The 22,220-nt window shown below is 41.0% G+C and overlaps 1 protein-coding gene across 1 annotated transcript in view; it reads right to left on the bottom strand.

Annotated features, from left to right (window-relative positions):
• The window catches only part of cecr2 (CECR2 histone acetyl-lysine reader), a 136,147-nt gene that overhangs the window by 63,379 nt on the left and 50,548 nt on the right, over nt 1-22,220 (bottom strand). The window contains exon 2 of the mRNA XM_072269373.1: nt 7,818-7,912. Coding sequence (XP_072125474.1) covers nt 7,818-7,912 — 95 coding nt within the window. The remainder of the gene's footprint in view (nt 1-7,817; nt 7,913-22,220) is intronic.

Genomic DNA, 22,220 nt, shown 5'->3' on the forward strand with positions numbered 1-22,220 from the left:
TCTTTACACAGACTGAAAATTATTACAAGTATGCAGTCTCATTCTTGTAGATTTGATTTGCTAGTGATTAAGATACTTTTTGCCTTATTTCACTCTTTCACTTTGCCCAAAGAACTTTCCTTAATATCCTTTTGCATAGGCTTCGAATTGCTACTTTTAACTGCTTCCCTTAAGAGCAATATCTAAAATTTGTTATCTTTTTACATACAAGTGGGTTCAATATAATGCCAGGCTTCCATAAAACTCTTAATTTGTCCTCCCGGTTACTTTACTCTCAACTTTTATATCAGATGTCCTCTCCACTTACACCCCTCCTCCCATTTAAGTCCCCCAAATTATAGATAACCCTCACCTCACAGACATAATTACATATTTAGTATTGTTGCCGTTCTTTACTTCTTTCCTCAGTGATTACGTTGTCCACCCACAAGTAAATCCGGCCTTTCACAATCTCCCAAACTCTTCAATTTTTCTCACATTACCAGTGTAAATCAACTGTGTCCATCATCATTCTTTTAAGCCCAACATGAGATCAATGTTGAGTCTTCAATTTTGTTTTACTTCTTTAAATCTCATCTGTTCTTCAATTACTACTCACTTTACATGTCAGAATCAGAATCAGGTTTAGTATCACCCACAAATAGAACACAGGACATAGAATAGTACAGCACAGTACAGGCCCTTCGGCCCACAATGCTGGCCGACCCTCAAACCCTGCCTCCCATATAAGCCCCCAGCTTAGATTCCTCCATATACCTGTCTAAATTGTTGAGCAATTTGTTAAATTTAGTAGCAGCAGTACAATGAAATACATGATAAATAATTGAATTACATTGTGTGTGTGTATAGACCATAGGACATAGGAACATAATTAGGCCATTCAGGCAATTTCATCATGGATCCCATTCAACCCAATACACCAGTCCTTTCACCATATCCCTTGATGCCTTGACCAATCAGGAATCTATCAACTTCCACTTTAAGTATACCCATGGACTTGGCCTCCACTGCAGCTGGTATATCTTGCTCATGTACGCCTCCTCATCCACATCTGACATTCAGCCAACAATGGTTGTATCAGTAGCAAATTTATAGATGGTATTTGAGCTATGCAGAGCCACACAGTCATGGGTATAGAGAGAGTAGGGCAGTGGACTAAGTATTCATCCTTGTGATTGTCAGCGAGGAGGAGGTGTTATTAGCAATGCGCACAAATTGTGATCTGCCAGATGATGGAGCTTAACATTGAGCTATAGTCAACAAACAGCATCCTCACATAGTTATCTGTATTATCCAGATGATCTAAGGCCACATGAAGAACCTATGAGGTTGCATCTACCTCAGACCTACTGTGGCAAACTATCACCTTTTCTGTGCCCTGATAATATTGCGCTCTTTGGATTAACCCAGGCATGTCACAATTTTAACTGTTACTTTAGTCACTGGTTACTTCCTTTGTTCAGTTTATCCCTCAGATCTTGCTCCCTACCTGATCATAATTATACTTATTTTATGCAGAGCTTTTCTTCATTGACTTACTTCAGATTAGAGATACCAAATAACTTTTCTTCTTTCAGTCAAAAGACTCAGTCTTCCCTGACACCTCAACCCCTCACTGTCCCCCATCCAAATGATTTTGTCTTGCATTGCTTTTAGCTGTGGAGGCAGGTGTTGTAGATGCATAAATTTTAACTCCACTTCAGTCTTGACAGCTCCAGGCATTTTCGCTTCAAGTTTAACAGAGGCTAGATAAAAACTGTTCTTATACCTTTGCTAGCCTTAAGATTCTGTCTGCATCTTTAGCATCTATATGCTGATAGCATAGTTAAAACCGATGCATCGACATCTATCGCAGACAATGTATTTGATTGAGATAGGCAAGCAGGAAAAACGCAGATGCATGACTCCTAACTCACAGGTCCCCAGAGATGTGAGACAAATAACAAGTATTTCTGGAGACACCAAGCAGATTTGTCTCAAACCTATAGGAATAACAAACAAGGGATAGGGAACAATGGAGTGTAAATTGAGAGAGTTGAGATCTATGACTTGAGAGATGAGAACAATGACTTGAGAATGAATCAATAACCTGTTCTAGAGGAAGTGAGAAATGTAAATTAGCCTAATTAGCATCCCGATTGCTCGGCACAACAGAACCAGAGCAGATAGTCTTGAAGAAGGGTCTCAGCCCAAAACATTGACTCTCTGTTCATTTCCATAGATGCTGCCCGACCTGCTGAGTTCCTCCAGCATTTTGTGTGTGTCACTGCAGTCCGCTGTTCTATTTGGGTTTACCATGACGAACTATGAATTTATCTTAATTTCTGCAGACTTCTGTCTTCCATATCTGAAGGCATAATAGGCTTTATATACATAAAATGCCCACTCATCTGGTAACTTAGTTCCATGAATGAAAATTATTCACTGACCCTTCCAGTGCCCTTAGTGAGGAATGAACTTGGTCTGTGTACAGTGCAGAATATGCCCGTCTGGCCCTTTGAGCCACACTGCCCAGCAACCCCCGATTTAACCCTACTCTAATCACGGGACGATATAATGACCAATTACCCTACCAACTGAAACGTGTTTGGACTGTGAGAGGAAACTAGAGAAAACCCACACGGTCACAGGGAGAACGTGCAAGCTCCTCACAGACAGCGCAAGTTTTATGAAAATTCTGCCTGGCATCCAGTTACCAAACGGACTTGTACATTACTTTACTTTTTCCACCCTCTCTTCCCCTTGACAGGCACTGAACACCACGTTGGATTCAGAACCTTACACTACATTTCCTCTTCCCCGTGCTGAGCATGTAAAATAATTGGGGGATCAAACTCTGAGAACGTATAGGGCGAATGAGGAACCCAATCCATGGCGGAGGTGAGGATAAAAAGGCAATTGTAAATGAAAAAGCAGATAAGGGACTGAAAGTCAAACCTATTAGTATTTGGTACATGGTTAAAGATCTAGTTGTTATAAGCATTGTACCATCCCCAATTTCACACCTGCATAATAGGCACCAAATGCAGTTACGCCATCAAATCTGCATAGATGGAAAGCAATGTCTGTCCCACAGCAATGCAGTACATACAGTCCCGCCTCTTATTCAAGCACACCTTCGATCTGCTTAGCCTCACATCAGATGTTAACTTCAACATGGTCCCAAACTAAACAATAGAAACAAAACACTGAAGTTCTTAGAAACCCTGTACGAATAAGGCAGAGCCGACTTGAATGTTTCAGGAGTACAGACAGTACCAGACTTGCTCTCAGCACATTTATAATTAAGGAGCATTTATAATTAACCAGCAGGAAGTGCAGTCGTGCACACACACACACACACACACACATATTACTTCTACTTGACAAGTTAAATCTGCAACCTGCTCATGTGAATGTGCTGCTGCCAGCATAGACACAACACTGTTGTAACAAGTTCTCCAGCAGATACCATGAACAACAAAGCTCTCCCTTTTAGAACTAGAGTCGGAGAACTAAACAATTCACAGAAAGAAACAGCTTTTAACTCAATTATTATCCTCAGCAAAATTGTGGCATGTTTCCTTACGCAGTATTGGGTTATGACCAGAGCAAGCTCAGAGAAAGGAATCAGTCTGGCCACCACAAGTAATTAACATCAACACTTTAATTCCAAGAGTTAATTAAGACCATTCAAACAACAGAAGGACAAAATTACACAGAATACACAGTATAAGGACTCTTACTCTGGGAACCCAATATTATTTAAATTCAGTTCTGCAAGTTGCTCAAAGAGTGCTCCAATTTAGCTTCCAGGTACTTCAAGAACAATACGAAGACAGAATCTGAAAATTTTACTCATCTGTTTTATCAGAATGCATACTAGCACTGTGCACAGTGATCTTATCATCCAGCCCACAGAATATCACTTCTTTACTCATTTTGGGGACGTGGGTTTTACAAGCTGAGCTAACATGTAATTGTCCATCCCTAAATGCCCTCAAGGAGGTGGTGGGGTGCTGCCTTCTTCAACTGTCTTGAGGGGTGGGTGCACCATAAACGAGTTGAAGAATATGGAAGTTGGAGTAGGCATCTAACCTCCCCCCCCCAACCCTTTCTCGTCATTCAATATTAGCAAGTCTGCACACACAAAGCGCTGGAGGAGCTCAGCAGGCCAGGCAGCATCTATGGAAAAGCGTAAACAGTTGATGTTTCAGGCCAAGGACTGACCTGCTGAGTTCCTCCAGCATTTTGTGTGTGTGTGTTGCTATGGATTTCCAGCATCTGCAGATTTTCTCATGTTTGGAATATCAAGGCCGATCCAGGCCTCAACTCCCCTTCTGCTCCATTTCCCTAAACCTCCCAATTGTCTAATCGTTTAAACATGTTTCTACCTCTCTTGTAAATGATCTAACCTTTGCAGTTCACAGGATTCCAGGGATTCACCAACTTCTCTGTTAAAAAAAATTCCTTTGCAGCTCAGCTCCAAATGATGCCCAACTAGAATCAAACAAGAGAAAATCTGCAGATGCTGGAAATCTGAGCAACACACACAAAATGCTGGAAGAACTAAGCAGGCCTGCCAGCATCTGTGGAAGAGTACAGTCGATGTTTTGGTACCTAATCTTATAGCTATGCACCCTCTTTTGAAAGTTCCTCTCTATTCAAATCATTGTTACAATTCCTGTCACATCCCCCAAGGACCACGTATTTCATTAAGATCATCCTTCAATCTTCTTGTAAAAAGTTGTATATATAAATACACAATTATAGAATAGAGGCGTAGCGGGAGTGCTGGAATCCATTCTGGGGTGGGGTTGTCCCATTGTTGTTGCTCTCCAGTAATCACTCCGAGGAAAACGAGGAATGCCTTCGACTGCGGCTGACCCAGCACGAGATGAGGAACCGTTGCATACTTGTTCTTGCTGAAACGTGGCTCCAGGACAACGTCTCATACACCATCAGTCCTCAGGGCATACCACACAGGGACTTGTACTAATATTATTTTCTGACTGTACGTGCTATCGTAACATTATACGCTGTGTGTGACTGTACGGTGTTCTGCACCTTGGCACCTTAGGAGGAACTATGTTTTGTTTACCTTCATGTGTATGGTTGATGTGTTTCAAAGTTCAAATTAAATTTATTATTAATGTGCATGTATCTCACCAGACAAACTGTTAAGAAAGGGTGTCAGCTGGGACGAGAGCCGATTTAGCTCGTTCTCTGCGATGGTCATCTCCATGGCGCTGAGGTTACAGGCACTGCCCTGGTTGCTGCGAACCACTCCTGCTAATACTTTGAACTGATAAGTGAGGCTTTGGGCCTACGCCCGGCTGCTCTGGAGTGCGGATCTGAGGACTCAATTTTAGTTCCGAATACTGTTGTTCGCTTCAATTGTTTGCATAATTTTTTTTTATTTATTTTTTCTCTCTTGTGCATCGAGTGTTGGGCTTTTATTTTTATTCTCCCCCCCCCCCCCCCCATAACTGGGTTCTTTCGGGTTTCTTTTTTTGTGGCTACTTGTGGGCAAGCAAATCTCAAGGTTGTATAATTTACACATACTTTGATAATAAATGAACATTGAATCATATACAACCCTGGATTCATTTTCTTTTGGGCATTCATAGTAAATACAAGAAACCCACAGAAACAATGAAAGATCGCACCCAACAGGATGGGTGAACAAACAATGTGCAAAAGACAATAAACTATGTAAATTCAAAATAAAAACAAATAATAATAATAAATTATCAATAATTATTGAGATCATAAGATGAAGAGTCCTCAAAGGTGAGTCCATAAACTTTAGGAACAGTTCAGTGACGGGGTGAGTGAAGTTATTCCCTCTGATGATTGAGGAGCAAGAACTGTTCTTGAACCTGGTGGTCTACGTACGTTCTGTGGCTCCTGTATCTTCTGCCTGATGGCAGCAACAGGAAGAGAGCATGGTCTAGATAGTCGGTCTCTGATGATGGATGATGGATGCGACAGCACACGTATAGATGTTCTCAATGCTGGGGAGGGTTTCACCCGTGATGGACTGGGCTATACCCACTACTTTTTGTAGGCTTTTCCATTCAAGGGCATTGGTGTTTCCATACCAGGCCGTGATGCCACCTGTCAATATACTCTCCACCACACATCTATACAAGTTTGTCAAAGTTTTAGATGACATGCCAAGTCTTTGCCAAGTTCCAGGAAAACAGAGGCATTGCTGTGGTTCCTTCGTAATGGCACTTACTTGCTGGGCCCAGGACAGATCCTCTGAAATAATAATACAGAGGAATTTAAAGTTGCTGCCTCTCTCCACCTCTGATCTCCTAAAGGAGGAGTAGCTCACGGACCTTCAGTTTTCTCCTCCCAAAATAATTAGCTCCTTGGTCTTGCTGAATGCTGCGTGACTGCGAGTTAGTGCTTCGTAGCACCTGTGCATACATGTACATGGGAATAGACTCAACGTTCAACTCCAAACCTAATTTCTTTAGTGACTTGTGATAGGACAATCTCTTCGTCCCAGGAACTAGTGTCATAATTTTGTTTTGGTGCTCCAGTGCTAATATACCCTTTCTCAAGAGGAGTAAAACAGTGCATGTGAGTTTCACCAGCATTTTGTGTGCATAGTAGACCAGGTGTGGCTTTAACAACGCCTGAGTACAGGATTGTTGAGGTACGAATGGAGTGACAGTGGCAGAGTGAATGAAAGAGCGGTGGGCACGTAAACGTGCCTAAAACCGTTAGTTATCATTGTTGAGTGCCGTCCAGTTGTCATCCCCATGGATGGTGTAGTTGGCCATAGGGTTTTCACGGCAAAGTACGGAAGTAGATGGCCAGATACTGCTTTTGCCCAGGTTGGGGCCTGGCCAGATTCGAACTCAGGTCATCCCACTCGAGGTCCAGTGCTGATGCCATTACACCACCAGCTGCTTGAACACATAAAGTAAAAGGTATTGTAAATCTAATCCTCTCTGCAGAACAGTTTGTGCACCTCGTGTTGACTTGCAGCTGTGTTTAAGTCCATGGATGGTGCTAACTTTAAAAGTTTTCTCATAATATTCACATTAACAAGTGTTCAGATTTGCCATAGTAATGATAATTTTTGTTTTTATTACTTTTGAATAAGACAACAAAGATATAAGTGAGATTATAAAATCAGTTCTGATTGAGCAAAAGTTAAAAAATTTAAGTCAGTATCCTAAATTGCTGCAGGACCCTTAAACTTTACACAGAATCATTGAAACCATTCATATACAGTTCTGAATTTCACTTTGAAATACAGACTCACATTCTGTACAGTACAATTTGCTTGATTAAAGCTTCCATTATCAAAATGAGCATGACAAAAACAAAGAAGCGAGCAAGTTTTTTGTGAAAGATACAGCAAACAGACCAACTATATCCAGGAAAGAAAGTACCAAATTTATTTCAAATTTGCAAACCTAGTTTAATTACCCAAGACCAACACACAAAATGCTGGATGAACATCTGGGGAGATGTTTATTCCTTTCCGTTGGTGCTGCCTGACCTGTTCCTCCAGCATATTATGTGTGTTGCTCTGTATTTCCAGCATCTGGAACATTTCTAGCATTTATTAATTAGTCATGATTATTGGTTGGAGTTTTAAACGAGCAAAGGGTGGAATTTTTCAATATGTTCTTAAAACATAGATAATTTCAGCATCACACAATTCATTCCTTAACCATATCCAGCGAACTGCATTTCAATGCCCCTCCACTCCTTCCCAATCAGTTCCTTTGATAATGAACAAGCATCAATAACAGCTAAACTCTCAAGTCTGCAGCTATCCTCTCCAAGAGGAAAGAATTGTTTGTACATACGTGATATCTCTTCGTTGATAGCAGCCTTGAAGTAAACAAGTAATCAAGTCATCAAGAAAGTCAATGTCATTTATCAGGAGGGCCTCTTCAAGCTCCTAGTAAAAGTGGGAGGATAAAAATAACATTAAGTGTCAATTGTACAAATCAATTAAACAACCAGACAAATACTGAGACAGTGTCACTTTGCCAAATAAAATAGATAATGTCAACAATGTATGCATATAACAATCTTTATGATGAATAGAATTCCCATTGCCAAAGAGAGCGTGACAAAACAAAGAGACGAAAGATCTTGGAACAACTGAGTTGTTAAAAATTCCACAGACTGGATTACTGAAAAAAATAAAGAACCAATTACATGTCAAAAATCAAACCTTTGATGACACAAAGGTTGGGTGTGTTGTGGATAGTGTGGAAGGCTGTCAGAGGTTACAATGGGACATTGATAGGATGCAAAACTGGGCTGAGAAGTGGCAGATGGAGTTCAACCCAGATAAGTGTGTGAGGTGGTTCATTTTGGTAGGTCAAATATAACCATATTACAATTACAGCACGGAAACAGGCCACCTCGGCCCTTCTAGTCCACCCGAACTCTTACTTTCACCTAGTCACACCGACCTGCACTCAGCCCATAACCCTCCATTCCTTTCCTGTCCATTTATCTATCCAACTTTACTTTAAACGACGACATCGAACCTGCCTCAACCACTTCTGCTTGAAGCTCGTTTCACACAGCTACCACTCTCTGAGTAAAGAAGTTTCCCCTCATGTTTCCCCTAAACTTTTGCCCTCTCTCAACTCATGTCCTCTTATTTGAATCTCCCCCACTCTCAATGGAAAAAGCCTATCCACATCAACTCTATCTATCCCCCTCATAATTTTAAATACCTCTGTCAAGTCCCCCCTCAACCTTCTACGCTCCAAAGAATAAAGACCCAACTTGTTCAACCTTTCTCTGTAACTTAGGTGATGAAACCCAGGTAACATTCTAGTAAATCTTCTCTGTACTCTCTCTAGTTTGTTGACATCTTTCCTATAATTCGGTGACCAAAACTGTAAACAATACTCCCAATTTAGCCTCACCAATGCCTTGTAAAATTTCAACACTACATCCCAACTCCCATACTCAATGCTCTGATTTATAAAGGCCAGCATACCAAAAGCTTTCTTCACCACCCTATCCACATGAGAGTCCACCTTCAGGGAACTATGCACCATTATTCCTAGATCCCTCTGTTTTACTGCATTCATCAATGCCCTACCATTTACCATGTATGTCCTATTTTGATTTGTCCTACCAAAATGTAGCACCTCACATAAATATGATGGCAAAATATAGTATTAATGGTAAGACTCTTGGCAGTGTGGAGGATCAGAGGGATCTCGGGGTCCAAGTCCATAGGACACTCAAAGCTGCTATGCAGGTTGACTCTGTGGTTAAGAAGGAATACAGTGTGTTGGCCTTCATCAATTGTGGGATTGAATTTAAGAGCCGAGAGGTAATGTTGCAGCTATATAGGACCCTGGTCAGAGCCCACTTGAAGTACTGTGCTCAGTTCTGGTCACCTCACTATAGGAAGGACATGGAAACCATAGAAAGGGTGCAGAAGATATTTACAAAGATGTTGCCTGGATTGGGGAGCATGCCTTATGAAAATAGGTTTAGTGAACTTGGCCTTTTCTCCTTGGAGTGACGGAGGATGAGAGGTGACATGATAGAGGTGAACAAATTAATGAGAGGCATTGATCGTGTGGATAGTCAGAGGCTTTTCCCCAGGGCTGAATTGGCTAGCACAAGAGGGCATAGTTTTAAGGTGCTTGGAAGTAGGTACAGAGGAGATGTCAGGGGTAAGAGAGTGGTGAGTGCGTGGAATGGGCTGCTGGCGGCGGCGGCGGAGGCGGAAATGATAGGGTCTTTTAAGAGACTCCTGGATGGCTACATGGAGCTTAAAAAAATAGAAGGCTATGGGTAAAGCCTAGGTGGTTGTAAGGTAGGGACATGTTTGGCACAGCTTTGTGGGCCAAATGGACTGTATTGTGTTGCATGCTTTCTATGTTTCTAATTCTGCAAAACTTGGCATGTTGCATAGCAGTTATCGTAATGCTTTACAGCACTGGCGATTGAAAGACCAGGTGTTCATCTCCTTCCGTTGTCTGTTAAGGAGTTTCTGTGTTCTCTCCATGACAGCTGGGTGCTCCAGTTTCCTCCCACAGTGCGAAAAGGGCTCGTAAATTGTGGACACGCTATGCTGGTGCCTGAAGCATGGCAACACTTGCAAATGATGAGACAAACATCATTCCACTATATGTTTTGATATTTTAGTGTATGGTACAAATAAAGCTAACCTTTAATCTGGAAGTGCAGCAATACTTACGGGCTACCCAGCACAATCCTCACTGACTTGATTTGATGCAAACAATGCATTTCCAATGTACGTGCTTAATTGGGACTGATGCTGAAGTTTCCAACTGGTGTCAAGACTTGTGTGGCTGTTAAGCACTGCACCGTGCTTAGAGCAAACAGATTTTAAATAATGTCAGCAACAAGAGAAAATCTGCGGATGCTGGAAATCCAAGCAACACACAAAATGCTGAAGAACTCAGCAGGCCAGGCAGCATCTATGGAAAAGAGCACAGTCAGCGTTTCAGGGTGAGACCCTTCAGCAGGACTCAGCCTGAAACATTGAATCTACTTTCCGCCCCACCCCCCATAGATGCTACTTGGCCTGCTAAGTTCCTCCAGCATTTTGTGTGCGCAGTTTTAACAGCATCAGTTGAATGTGCTTATGTTCAAAACACAGTGATTTTTGTCACTGACGGTGAGAAATAAGCAGTAAGACAATTTGTAACTGCTTTGCTCACTATTTTCTAAATGGACAGAAAATTCAAAAATCAGAGGAGCAGATGGGCCCAGCAGTCCTCATGCAGGATTCCCTAAAGGTTAATTACAGGTTGAGTTGACAGTAAAGAAGGGAAATGCAATGTTAGCACTCATTTTGAGAGGACTAGAATATAACAGCAAAGATGCAATGCTGAGTCTTTACAAGGTGTTGGTTAGTATTGTAAGCACCTTTGGGCCACTTATCCAACAAAGGGTGTGTTGGCATAGGATAAAGTCCAGAGGAGGTTAACAAGAATAATCCCGAGGGAGAAGGCAGGAGAATGGGGTTGAGAGGATTAATAAATCAGTCATGATGGAATGGCCGAGCACATTCCATGGGTCAAATGGCCTAATTCTGCTCCTCGGTCCTATGGTCTCTTCAATTAAACACAAATAAAGGCCGATCTATACTTGTGCGTCAAATGTACACCGCAGGTACGGCGCAGCCGCGAACCCTACGCTGTATCTACGCCGTAGCCTAACGCGCACCTCTCCCAAAATGTAACTACGCGTCGCAGACCACAACAACTGTGATTGGTTCGCTTGGTAGCATCGCATTTCCTCCTACGCTGCAATAGCTTTCCATTGGGCAACTGAAGGGCAGGGAAGGAACTCTGGCTGCAATGCTTTCCATAAAGCTTTACAGACCTCTGAAATTATGGAGGACCCTGTGCTTGACACCATTTTGTAGCTAGCTGCTACAGCCTGTTGACTTCCACCTGAAGCTAAAACTCGAGTAGCGATTGCCAGTCTCTGAGTAATGTCTATAGGCATACTGTGTGTACACTGATGCAAAATAAGTGGTTGGAGACGATGAACCAAATTGTCAAATCTACCTCCCGACACCCGAGAATATTTGAAATGCATTTCCTCGTCCATGTCTCTCAGTGGCCAGACAAGCACAGAAAATTCACCCTCCTTCAGTTCCAGTCGCTATTGTTTGAAGTTTGAGTTTCTTTGTGTTGAGTTTCTTTTTTAAAAATTTTATTTTTATTTGGATAAGGTATTCACAAGTAATACACAAACTTTTTTTACATATATAACCTTTTCCATTTTTTATGTGAGTAAATCTAAATTAATTTGTACATTCACAAGTGCACATTGAGATAATATAGAAAATGATTCCGCACTCAAATAGATGTTTAAGTGCAATTGTAATTCCACTCTATTAAACTAAATAATTATAATAGTTATTATAAAAATATTAATAATAGTGGTTAAATACTAATTTCCATGCATCTCTTCTGGTCCATTTCTTTCTGGTGCAAAATTTCCCCAGATCTTTTCTTTACTTGAGTTAATTCTACATTTTCCCAAAAAAAGGACAGTAAACATTCAAGCCAAAGGTGCTTACGTTAACACTATTACTATGTTGGTGAGACAAACAGTATAAGCCATTAGGAGAGTCACCAAAGTCTGCTCGCTCTGGGGTTATAAATTCAATCCATTTATTCCAAATCTGATAAAAATTTTCCTTTTGAATTCTCAGAGAGTAGGTCTTCTAGTGTAGGTGATGTTGGATTTAACCACTTTCTGGTGATTGATTTCTTACTTGCCGCTCAAAGGGCCTGCAGCAGCTTTATATCTTTCTTCTGTTCCAAAAACAATACATGCCCTAAGTAGAGAGTCTCAAAGTTCAGAGGTATCTGAGTCTTAAATACCTCAACTAATGTTCTGTGAATACCTTCCCAATATAAACTTAATTTAGGGCAATCCCAAAAAATATGGAAATGATTTGCCTCCTTGGAGTCACACCTTCTCCAACACGCCACGTTTGTGTCTTTATATTTTCCCAGGTATGGGGTCTTGAAGTATCTTATAATATTTTTTCAACAATATTCTCTCCAAATCAAAGAGTTAGTTGAGACCACTGGAAGCTGCATATTTCCCCCCCAAAGCCTCCTCTGAAAGTACCAATCCCGCTTCTTTCTCCCACTTCTCTTGAAAATACAATGTGTTTTCATTTTTGGCATGAGAGAGGGCATCATATAATCGAGAAATTGATTTACTTGGTATTGAACTGTAAGCCGAATTCAGAATCTTGAAAAATTCTAATTCTACTGTTGATAAGTCTGTATATCTACAACTCTGGTTAACATGATGTCGTACTTGAAGGTATCTAATTCTGTCTTCCCTGTTGAGTTTCAACACTAGCGTTTTGGTGGTGAATCGCAGAGCGATGCAGACACACCAACACAAGTATAAATGCTCACAATGGCGTAGCCCAGTTGCATAGACCTCAGTGTAAACTAGTACGCACAAGTATAATCAGCACTAATTCTGCAGACACCAGAAAGTCCCCCAGCATTTCGTCCAGCACTTCACCCTTCTCACTTGAGTAGCCAGGAGAGATCCAATTTGGAAGCAACGCAGGGCCATTATTTTCAAAGCATCCTTCAAATGGTATCACCCAAAGAAAAATCTGGCAATTATCACCTTTCTAGGCCTGGGAGCCCATTAAATGCCATGAGATTACAAGTATTTAATGTGTTTTAAATACCCTGGGGCATCCTGAGATTGTGAAAGACACTATACAAATGCAAGTCTTTCTTTCTGATTTTCACAATCCTGGGCCATTCAAAAGCACTTCACAGCCTGTTTAATATTTCTTACAAGAAGTGGCCATTTTACTGCAGACTTCATCACATTCTGATGGCAAAATGTCCTTAATCCGAGCAACCCAAAATGTAGCTTCTTTAAATTCCTCAGTAATATCATTTCACAAGACCTCTCCTGGGCCCACAACGCAAGAAGTGCCTCTATTTCCATAAAACCATAAGATATAGAGCAGCACACAGAAAATGCTGGAAAAAAATAACAGTCAATGTTCGGCCCGAGACCCTCTAGCATTTTGTGTGTGTTGCTTGGATTTCCAGCAACAGCACAATTAGGCCATTTGGCCCATTGAGTCTGCTGCATCATTTCATCATGGCTGATCCATTTTTCCTCTCATCCCCAATCTCCTGCCTCTACCCTCCTCAACCCCCCCCCGCCAATATCGCTTCATGCCCTGACCAATCAAAAATCTATCAACCCCCTCATTAAATATACATAAAGACCTGGCCTCCACAGCTGCCTGTGGCAACAAAGTCCACAGATTCACTCCCTACTCCCTGGCTAAAGAAATTTCACCTCATCTCTGTTCTAAAAGGATGCCCCCTTTATTCTGAGGCTTTGCCCTCTGGTGTTAGACTCTTCCACCATAGGAAACACCCTCTACACATCCACTCTATCAAAGCCTTTCGCCTTTTGATAAGTTTCAGTTAGGTCACCCCTCATTCTTCTGAATTCTAATGATACCCTCTTGCGGATTGGTCACTCTTCGAATCAGAGAATCTACCACAAAACTCTGCCTTTGAAATCTTAGTTGCTGCCCTGATTAGAAAGTAGCTATTTTCACGCAACACACATCAAAGTTGCTGGTGAACGCAGCTGGCCAGGCAGCATCTCTAGGAAGAGGTACAGTCGACATTTCAGGCCGAGACCCTTCGTCAGGACTAACTGAGGGAACAGTTAGTAAGAGATTTGAAAGTGGGAGAGGGAGGGGGAGATCCAAAATGATAGGAGAAGACAGGAGGGGGAGGGACGGAGCCAAGAGCTGGACAGTTGATTGGCAAAGGGGATATGACAGGATCATGGGACAGGAGGTCCGGGGAGAAAGACGGGGGGGGGGGGAATCCAGAGGATGGGCAAGGGGTATATTCAGAGGGACAGAGGGAAAAAAAGGAGAGTGAGAGAAAGAATGTGTGTATAAAAATAAATAACGGATGGGGGTATGAGGGGGAGGTGGGGCATTAGCGGAAGTTAAAGAAGTCAATGTTCATGCATGATGCTGCCTGGCCTGCTGCGTTCACCAGCAATCTTGATGTGTGTTGCTTGAATTTCCAGCATCTGCAGAATTCCTGTTGTTTTTATTTTCACGCAACCCTGGTGTGGATTGCCCAACTCTTATTTCCTTAGAAGTCTGCGAAGATTCAGCAAGGCATCTGTAATGATAAACTTCTATAGCTGTGCGGTTGAGAGCATATTGTCTGGATGCATCACAGCCTGGTATGGAAACACCAATGCCCTTGAATGAAAAATACTGCAAGAATGATGGATACAGCCCAGTCCATCATGGGTAAATCCCTCTCCAGCATTGAACACATCTGCATGGAGCGTTGTCACAGGAAAGCGACATCTATCATCAGGGACCCCCAACACCCAGGTCATGCTCTCTTCTCACTGTCGCCATCAGGAAGGTGGTACAGGAGCCTCAGGACTCACACCAAGTTCAGGAACAGTTATTATCTCTCAACCATCAGGTTCCTGAACCAGGAGGGATAACTTCATTCAGCTTCTCTTGCCCTATCATGGAACTGTTCCCACAACCTATGGACTCACTTTCAAGGACTCATCTCATGTTCTCAATACTTATTGTTTAGTTATTGTTATTATTTCTTATTTTATATTCCCACAGTTTGTTGTCTTTTGCATACTAGTTGCCTGCACCGTTGGTGCTTTGATTTTATTATGGTTATTGGATTTATTGAGTATGCCCGCAAGAAAATAAATCTCAGGGTTGCATATTTGGACATAAATGTACTAATAAATTTCCATTTCTTCCACCAGGCCATCAGACTGATCAATTCATGCAGACAACTGTATTTCAATGTTACATGGTACATATTATTTATTATAAATCACTATATATTGCACATTGCACATTTAGACAGAGACATAACGTAAAGATTTTTACTCGTGTTATATGAAAGATGTAAATAATAAAGTCAATTCAATTCAATTATGCAATGTTTCCTGTCTTCAAGTCATCACCTACAGGTTGATGTATTTTTCAATTATCTTCAGATTCTCCACACCAATCTCCATTACCCATTAACTATGGTTCACTCAAAACCGGTATCCAAACCTACATCAAGACTTGCTTATCATCTGTTGTTATTCTTCAAATTTTAAAGTCACATTCAAATCTTTATTGATCTCAAACACAACGTTTTCCAGGATACAAAGGTCTCCTTATGCATCCACTTCCAGGTTTACAACCCACCATATCAGCATATTTTATAGTTTAACCATGTAACTGCTAATTATAGTAACTTGTGTAATCTGAACCAGTTGCAACTGATATACTTGTTATTTTAGTGTGTGTGTTTACACCATTTTTCCATCATTAAAGACTCCCATCACCCAGGACATGCCCTGTTCTCATTCTTAGTATCAGGGAAGAGATACAGAAGCCTGAAGGAACACACTCAGCAATTCAGGAACAGATTCTTACCCTCCGCCATCTGATTTCTGAATGAGCATTGAACCCATGAACACTACCTCATTATTTTTATGTGTATTTTAGTACTGCTTATTTAATTCAACTATTTAATATTTATATACTTACTGTAATTCAGTTTTTACCTCTATGATTATGCATTGCGTTGTACTGCTGACACTACTTTATACTTTATTGTTGCCAAACAATTGATACTAGAACGTACAATCATCATAGCCATATTTGATTCTGCGCTTCACACTCCCTGGATTACAAATCGATAGTAAACATTAAACATTTAAATTATAAATCATAAATAGAACATAGAAAAATGGAAAGTAAGGTAGTGCAAAAAAACCAAGATGTAGGTCTGGATATTTGGAGGGTACGGCCCAGATCCGGGTCAGGATCCGTTCAGCAGTCTTATCACAGTTGGAAAGAAGACACAAAGACAACAAATTTCACGACATATGCCGATATTAAATCTGATTCTGATTCCTAGCTTTTGATCTTTATTTGTTAGGGAAAGCTTGCTATTCTGAACTACACTGAGGTAAGCAATTCTTTATCTCACCTCCGGTGTGCCTTTGTTAATCACCTTATTGAAGGCCAATACCCATAAACTTCCACAACAATGAAAATTAAATCGTTTTTAAATTCAAGAAAACTGAATTTAAATTGAGAAATTCTGATAATTTCTCTTAATTTACCACAGGGATTTGAGGGAAGGAGGGTTGGTCTCTATCCATACTTCCTTCTTTTCTAATGATACAATTAGTACAGTTTACAGGCCACTGAGCCAACACCTAGTAGTATGATTAATGTTGCATTTTGCATTATTATCCCTCTGCATCCATTTAACTTCAGGTGATTGCTCCTACTTTCTTTTCAGCAGTCAGTTCTGGAATAAGTGGCTGATACTCCGAAGGGACTCGGCCCGAAACACTGACTGTACTCTTTTCCATAGATACTGCCTGGCCTGCTGAGTTCCTCCAGCATTCTGTGTGTGTGTGTGTGTTGTTTAGAAAAGGACTACCCAGAACAGGTTACCACTTGTAGTGAATTGTCAAACACCAGTTCTGAGCCGTGCCTGCTGTTTTTTTTTTGCCAACTTCCTTTGAGGGCTGCTCAGGTACAATTGGTTGTTATTTAAACACATTCCACCCCACCTCCAACTGCTCAGTTTTTCACAGAATCTCAATTGTCCTCCATTTATGTGATTCCTCTTCCTATTGTCTCCTGTTGAAATCACTCTGCAATTTAACTGGCTCCCTCTTTGCACATACTTTACAGTCATTCACTTTATTTTTGTTTTGACCCTTTTTAATTCTCGTTTACAATTTCCTTCAGTTCTGACGTTCTTTGACTTCTGAAATGCTAACTTGTTCCACTGCTCTATAGATCCAGCCTTTGTTTTTGAGCCTCTTTTGCGCATTGCTGTTAAATAGAGACATTCCTCCCAGTGGCATGAAATAATCATATCCTATTACAGTGATAGCTCTAGACCCTCCATGTATTCAAGGGGCTCACCCACTTAAACAAGGCTGAACCACTTCTAAAACAAGCACATTAAAATGTTTGCATTCAATCAAACGCAAAGGCCCATCTCTTTATTGTCTAATTGGCTACTAGTTCAAAAGTTACTGCACTTGTACTACTTAATGATGCATAGTCATGCAGGTCTGCTTTTTTAAAAAAATAAACTCCCCCCCCCCAGAGTTTGGGCACAAGGTCTGCAATTATTTATATCCTTAAGTACCCTTGTATGGAGTGGCTTGGTTGACCACTTCAGGACGTTATGGTGGGTGTGGAGCTGCACAGACCAGACTAATGAACTACAGCATTTTTAATGACTACCCTGCGGTTTCATGGTCACCATTAAAATAACTTCATTTAAAATACCATATTATTCTTTTCAAAATGCCCACTTCTTCCCTCCCACTCCCTATCACCAATACTTCAACCTCATCTCTCCACCTTTTTATACTGGGCATTTCCCCTCTTATTTTAGAAGGATCTGAACATGAAACGCCGATTATCCACTTCCCTCCAATGAGTTCCTCTAGCACTTTGCGTACTGCTGCAGAATACAGCATCTGTCGTCTCGAGTACCCACACCTCAAAATTTCTTGCCTAATTCTGGCCTCTTGACAATCTTCAAAATTAACCATTTCTATGCTGGCTGATGCACCTTCAGTGAAAAGGCCATACATTTTTGAATTCCCAACTCGAAACTTCCACCTTGCCACCAGCCTTATTTCCTGTTTGACACTTGGCTTGCCTTCAAATTTTGTTTGGTAATTATTCTGTGAAACAACATTTTGCTTCAATGAAGCGTTACTGAGACAGTTGTTATCATCAATGGTCACTTATTTTTCCAAATCCATCCACGATTATATGTGACAAGGCTACAAAAAAAAGCTTTGTTCTTATTTTAAGTTTTAAAAAAACTGAAGATGCTTGAAATCTGAAACAAACTCAGAAATCTGGCAACAACCAAAAAAAAAATCAGCAGGCCATGCAGTATCTGCAGGAAAAAAGTCTTTACAACCTGAAACACCGATTGTTTCTCTTCCTGCAGATGTTGCCTCATCTGCTGAGAGGCTATATTTAAGTGAAATACAGAACAAATTAGAGCAGTACCAACAGTACTATGAAATTGTGTATTAGTTCCTAATAGTTATTGACAGAGGAATTCATCCAGTGTACACAAGAACCAAATCAGCACAGACAACTAGTATAAATCGTGTACTGCCTTCATACAATGATTGCACCCTCCAAATCTTCATTTTCATTGTAACTTTCAAGATGTTTGTCAATACCTTCAATTTCTTCTTAGTTGCTAACTTGAAGTAGTGAAATTGTTTCATTGTCACTTCCAGCCGTTTCTGGCATCTCCAAACCTGAATGGTTGTAACTGCAGTGAGCAAAACAGTTCTGAATTGTCTGCTTACTTCTCGCCAACTATCAGAGACATAAATCACTGCTCTTTGAACACAAACACACACAATTGATACTACTTGAAAACTGCTTGCTCTAAGCGTGGTGTAGTGTGTAATGGCCACGCAAGTGTGAGCGAAGGACGCGAATTAGAACTTGTCTTGCAACAGGTTCCTTACACAATTAAGCAGCATAGTGTCCCAAATAAGCCAAGGGAATCCTGGCAGTTTTCTCGATTAGTTTTTGGTTTTTTTTTAAAAGAGTTGTCCCAAATAAGTGACTGCCCCAATTAACTGATGGCCCAATTAACCGGAACCCACTGTAGTAGTAATAATAATAAATACATACTGAGAACCTGAACTCTCAATAGGTTTTTAGAAAGTGAGGCCATAGGTCATGGAATCAGATCCACTGTGATTCAATATTGTAAAACAATAAAACATGAAAACTTCCTGGGGCGGGGGGGGGGGCAGGAACACTTTTCTATAGCAATTGTATGTGTAACAATTGTAATATGATATGGAAATATCTGTGATTTCTACTGGTGACAAAGTCACAGGTTCTGCTAATACTACTGCGGCTTTGCCTACATTCATAATTGAAGGAAATGCTAAATTTCAATTAGAGGTTAGTTAAAATAAAGATGTAACATTTTTCCCCATCCAAGTTCACAGACTCCTTGGAATCTATCCACGGAATCTGTGGACCCTAGGTAAGAAGACCTGCTCTAACAAAATATTAAAACACTTCTCCCTGTCATCAAAGTAACATTTGTTTAAGATGATTATTGCTCATCAGTTCTGAGAATCTCAGAATTACTCAGATCTGCTAAAAGCTGAAATTCAGAACAGGCAGGTTCAGCTGCATTGAGTCACACTCAAAAAGGCAAATGGATTTCTGAGAGTTCACAACTTGGAATGCAGTATTTAGAGGAATAAAACATTTTCAGGAGACAATTCCATGATTTCAGTTCTTTGCTACGGCAGAAATTTGACAACCAATACAATGACAAATTTTTTAGCATTCCAAGTGTCTTTCTGGAACCTACTTCTGATTCAGTTCTGAAATTACATCACTTCTAATTTAAGCTCCCTTCTAAGTATCTGAGTCACAAATCATACTGACATTCCTGTGCTGCACTTTGTACAATATATGGTGGCAAAGTGTTTCACAGGAACAGAAAGCCATGCTGGGGACAAGGTGGACTGCTGGCTGAAATTACAGTTGAGGTATTGATTTTTTGTAATTTCCAGTAAGATGGCAGTGCCCTTGGACACAGCAGATGCTACAGGGCCAACCAAACGTGTTATTGACCATCTTAAATATATTTGTTTTGATTGCAAGTTCCTCGCTGGCCATTAAGTACTGCAGGTCCACCCCTGTCGGTCGTTGGCGGAGAAACTGAAGGAACTAGCCTCAGTGTGGATTCTGAAACAGAATCAGGTTTGTTGTCACCGGCACGTGACTTGAAATTTGTTAACTTAGCAGCAGCAGTTCAATGCAATACACAATCTAGCAGAGAGAGAAAAAATAAATAAAATAAAACATAATAATAAATAAACAAGTAAATCAATTACATATATTGAATAGATTTACAATGTGCAAAAACAGAAACACTGTATATTAAAAAAAAAGTGAGGTAGTGTCCAAGGGTTCAATGTCCATTTAGGAATCGGATGGCAGAGGGGAAAAAGCTGTTCCTGAATTGTTGAGTGTGTGCTTTCAGGCTTCTGTACCTCCTACCTGATGGTAACAGTGAGAAAAGGGCATGCCCTGGGTGCTGGAGGTCCTTAATAATGGATGCTACCTTTCTGAGACACCGCTCCCTGATGATGTCCTGGGTACTTTGTAGGCTAGTACCCAAGATGGAGTTGACTAAATTTATGACCATCTGCAGCTTTTTTTGGTCCTGTGCAGTAGCCCCTCTCATACTAGACAGCAATGCAGCCTGTCAGAATGCTCTCCATGGTACATCTAGAGAAGTTTCTGAGTGTGTTTGTTGACATGCCAAATCTCTTCAGACTCCTAATTAAGTATAGCCGCTGTTTTGCCTTCTTTATAACGGCATCGATATGTTGGAACCAGGTTAGATCCTCAGAGATCTTGACACCCAGGAACTTCAAACTACTCATTCTCTCCACTTCGGATCTCTCTATGAGGTTTAGTATGTGTTCCTTCATCTTACTGTTCCTGAAGTCCACAATCAGCTCTTCCGTTTTACTGACGTTGAGTACCAGTACACTCCACTTGTTGGCACATCTCACTCCTGTACTCAAAGGCAGTATGTGAAGGCAGTGTACAATCTGATAGCAAGCGATTGTCCTAGCTGCTTTATTGGCGAATGGTGGGCGTGGATATTGAGGAAGCTGTGGCACAGTGTCATCGCTGGAGTCAGTACTGCAGACTACTGCAATATTCATAACTCAGGGACTTAGACGTGTGTGTGTGTGTGTGTGTGTGTGTCGCGCATGTGCGCGACAGACTATATTGTATTGCTGTCTTATATGTGTTATGTGTGCCTTGTGCTGTGAATGACTGCTGTATGCTGTAAGAGATTTGTACCTTGGGGTGGAGTAACACCACTTCATTTGGCTGTACTCATGGGTATTCATGCATGGTTGAATGACAATTGAACTTGGATACTACAGGGTCATTTTTAGGAATAAAAATCACTGGAAACACTCAGTCACTCATGCAACATCCATGGAAAGAGCAACAGATGTAAACGAACAAGCTCGGCTCTCAAGCAACTGCAAAATATCATCAATGATATAAAACATAATGCCTCAACCTCCTGCAATAATTCGGCCCAACACCCATGTCTGAAACATCTGGATAATAAAGATACCTATACACCCATGGCTTGCTTTATTTATTGACTGTAGTTTTGCCTTCAATGCCATATTTCCAAACTAACTCATCTCCACTGAGGTTGAGTGAAATTAGAATCAGAGGTCATAGGTTAAAGATGGAAGGTGAAATATTTAAGGGGCACCTCTTCAGAGTGTGGAATGAGCTGATGGTTGATGTAGGTTTAATTTCAACACTTAAGAGAAATTTGAACTAGAATATGGATAGTCCAGGTGCAGGTCAATCGAACTAGGCAACATAACGGTTTGGCATGGACTAGATGGGCTGAAGGGCCAGCTTCTGTGCTGTAGTATTCTATGACTCTATGAAGTATCAGCTAATGTCACTAACTACACAGCAGCCCATTCCGTTAGTGACCCCTTCCTCATCCACGGAAGTGTCTTTGGTCCCAATACTGACTTTGATAGTCACCTTGGAAACCACTTCCATTCCCGTTTTGAAAGTCATC

This window comes from Mobula birostris, chromosome 9 (genome assembly GCF_030028105.1).
Source record: "Mobula birostris isolate sMobBir1 chromosome 9, sMobBir1.hap1, whole genome shotgun sequence".
NCBI classification, from domain to species: Eukaryota; Metazoa; Chordata; class Chondrichthyes; order Myliobatiformes; family Myliobatidae; genus Mobula; species Mobula birostris.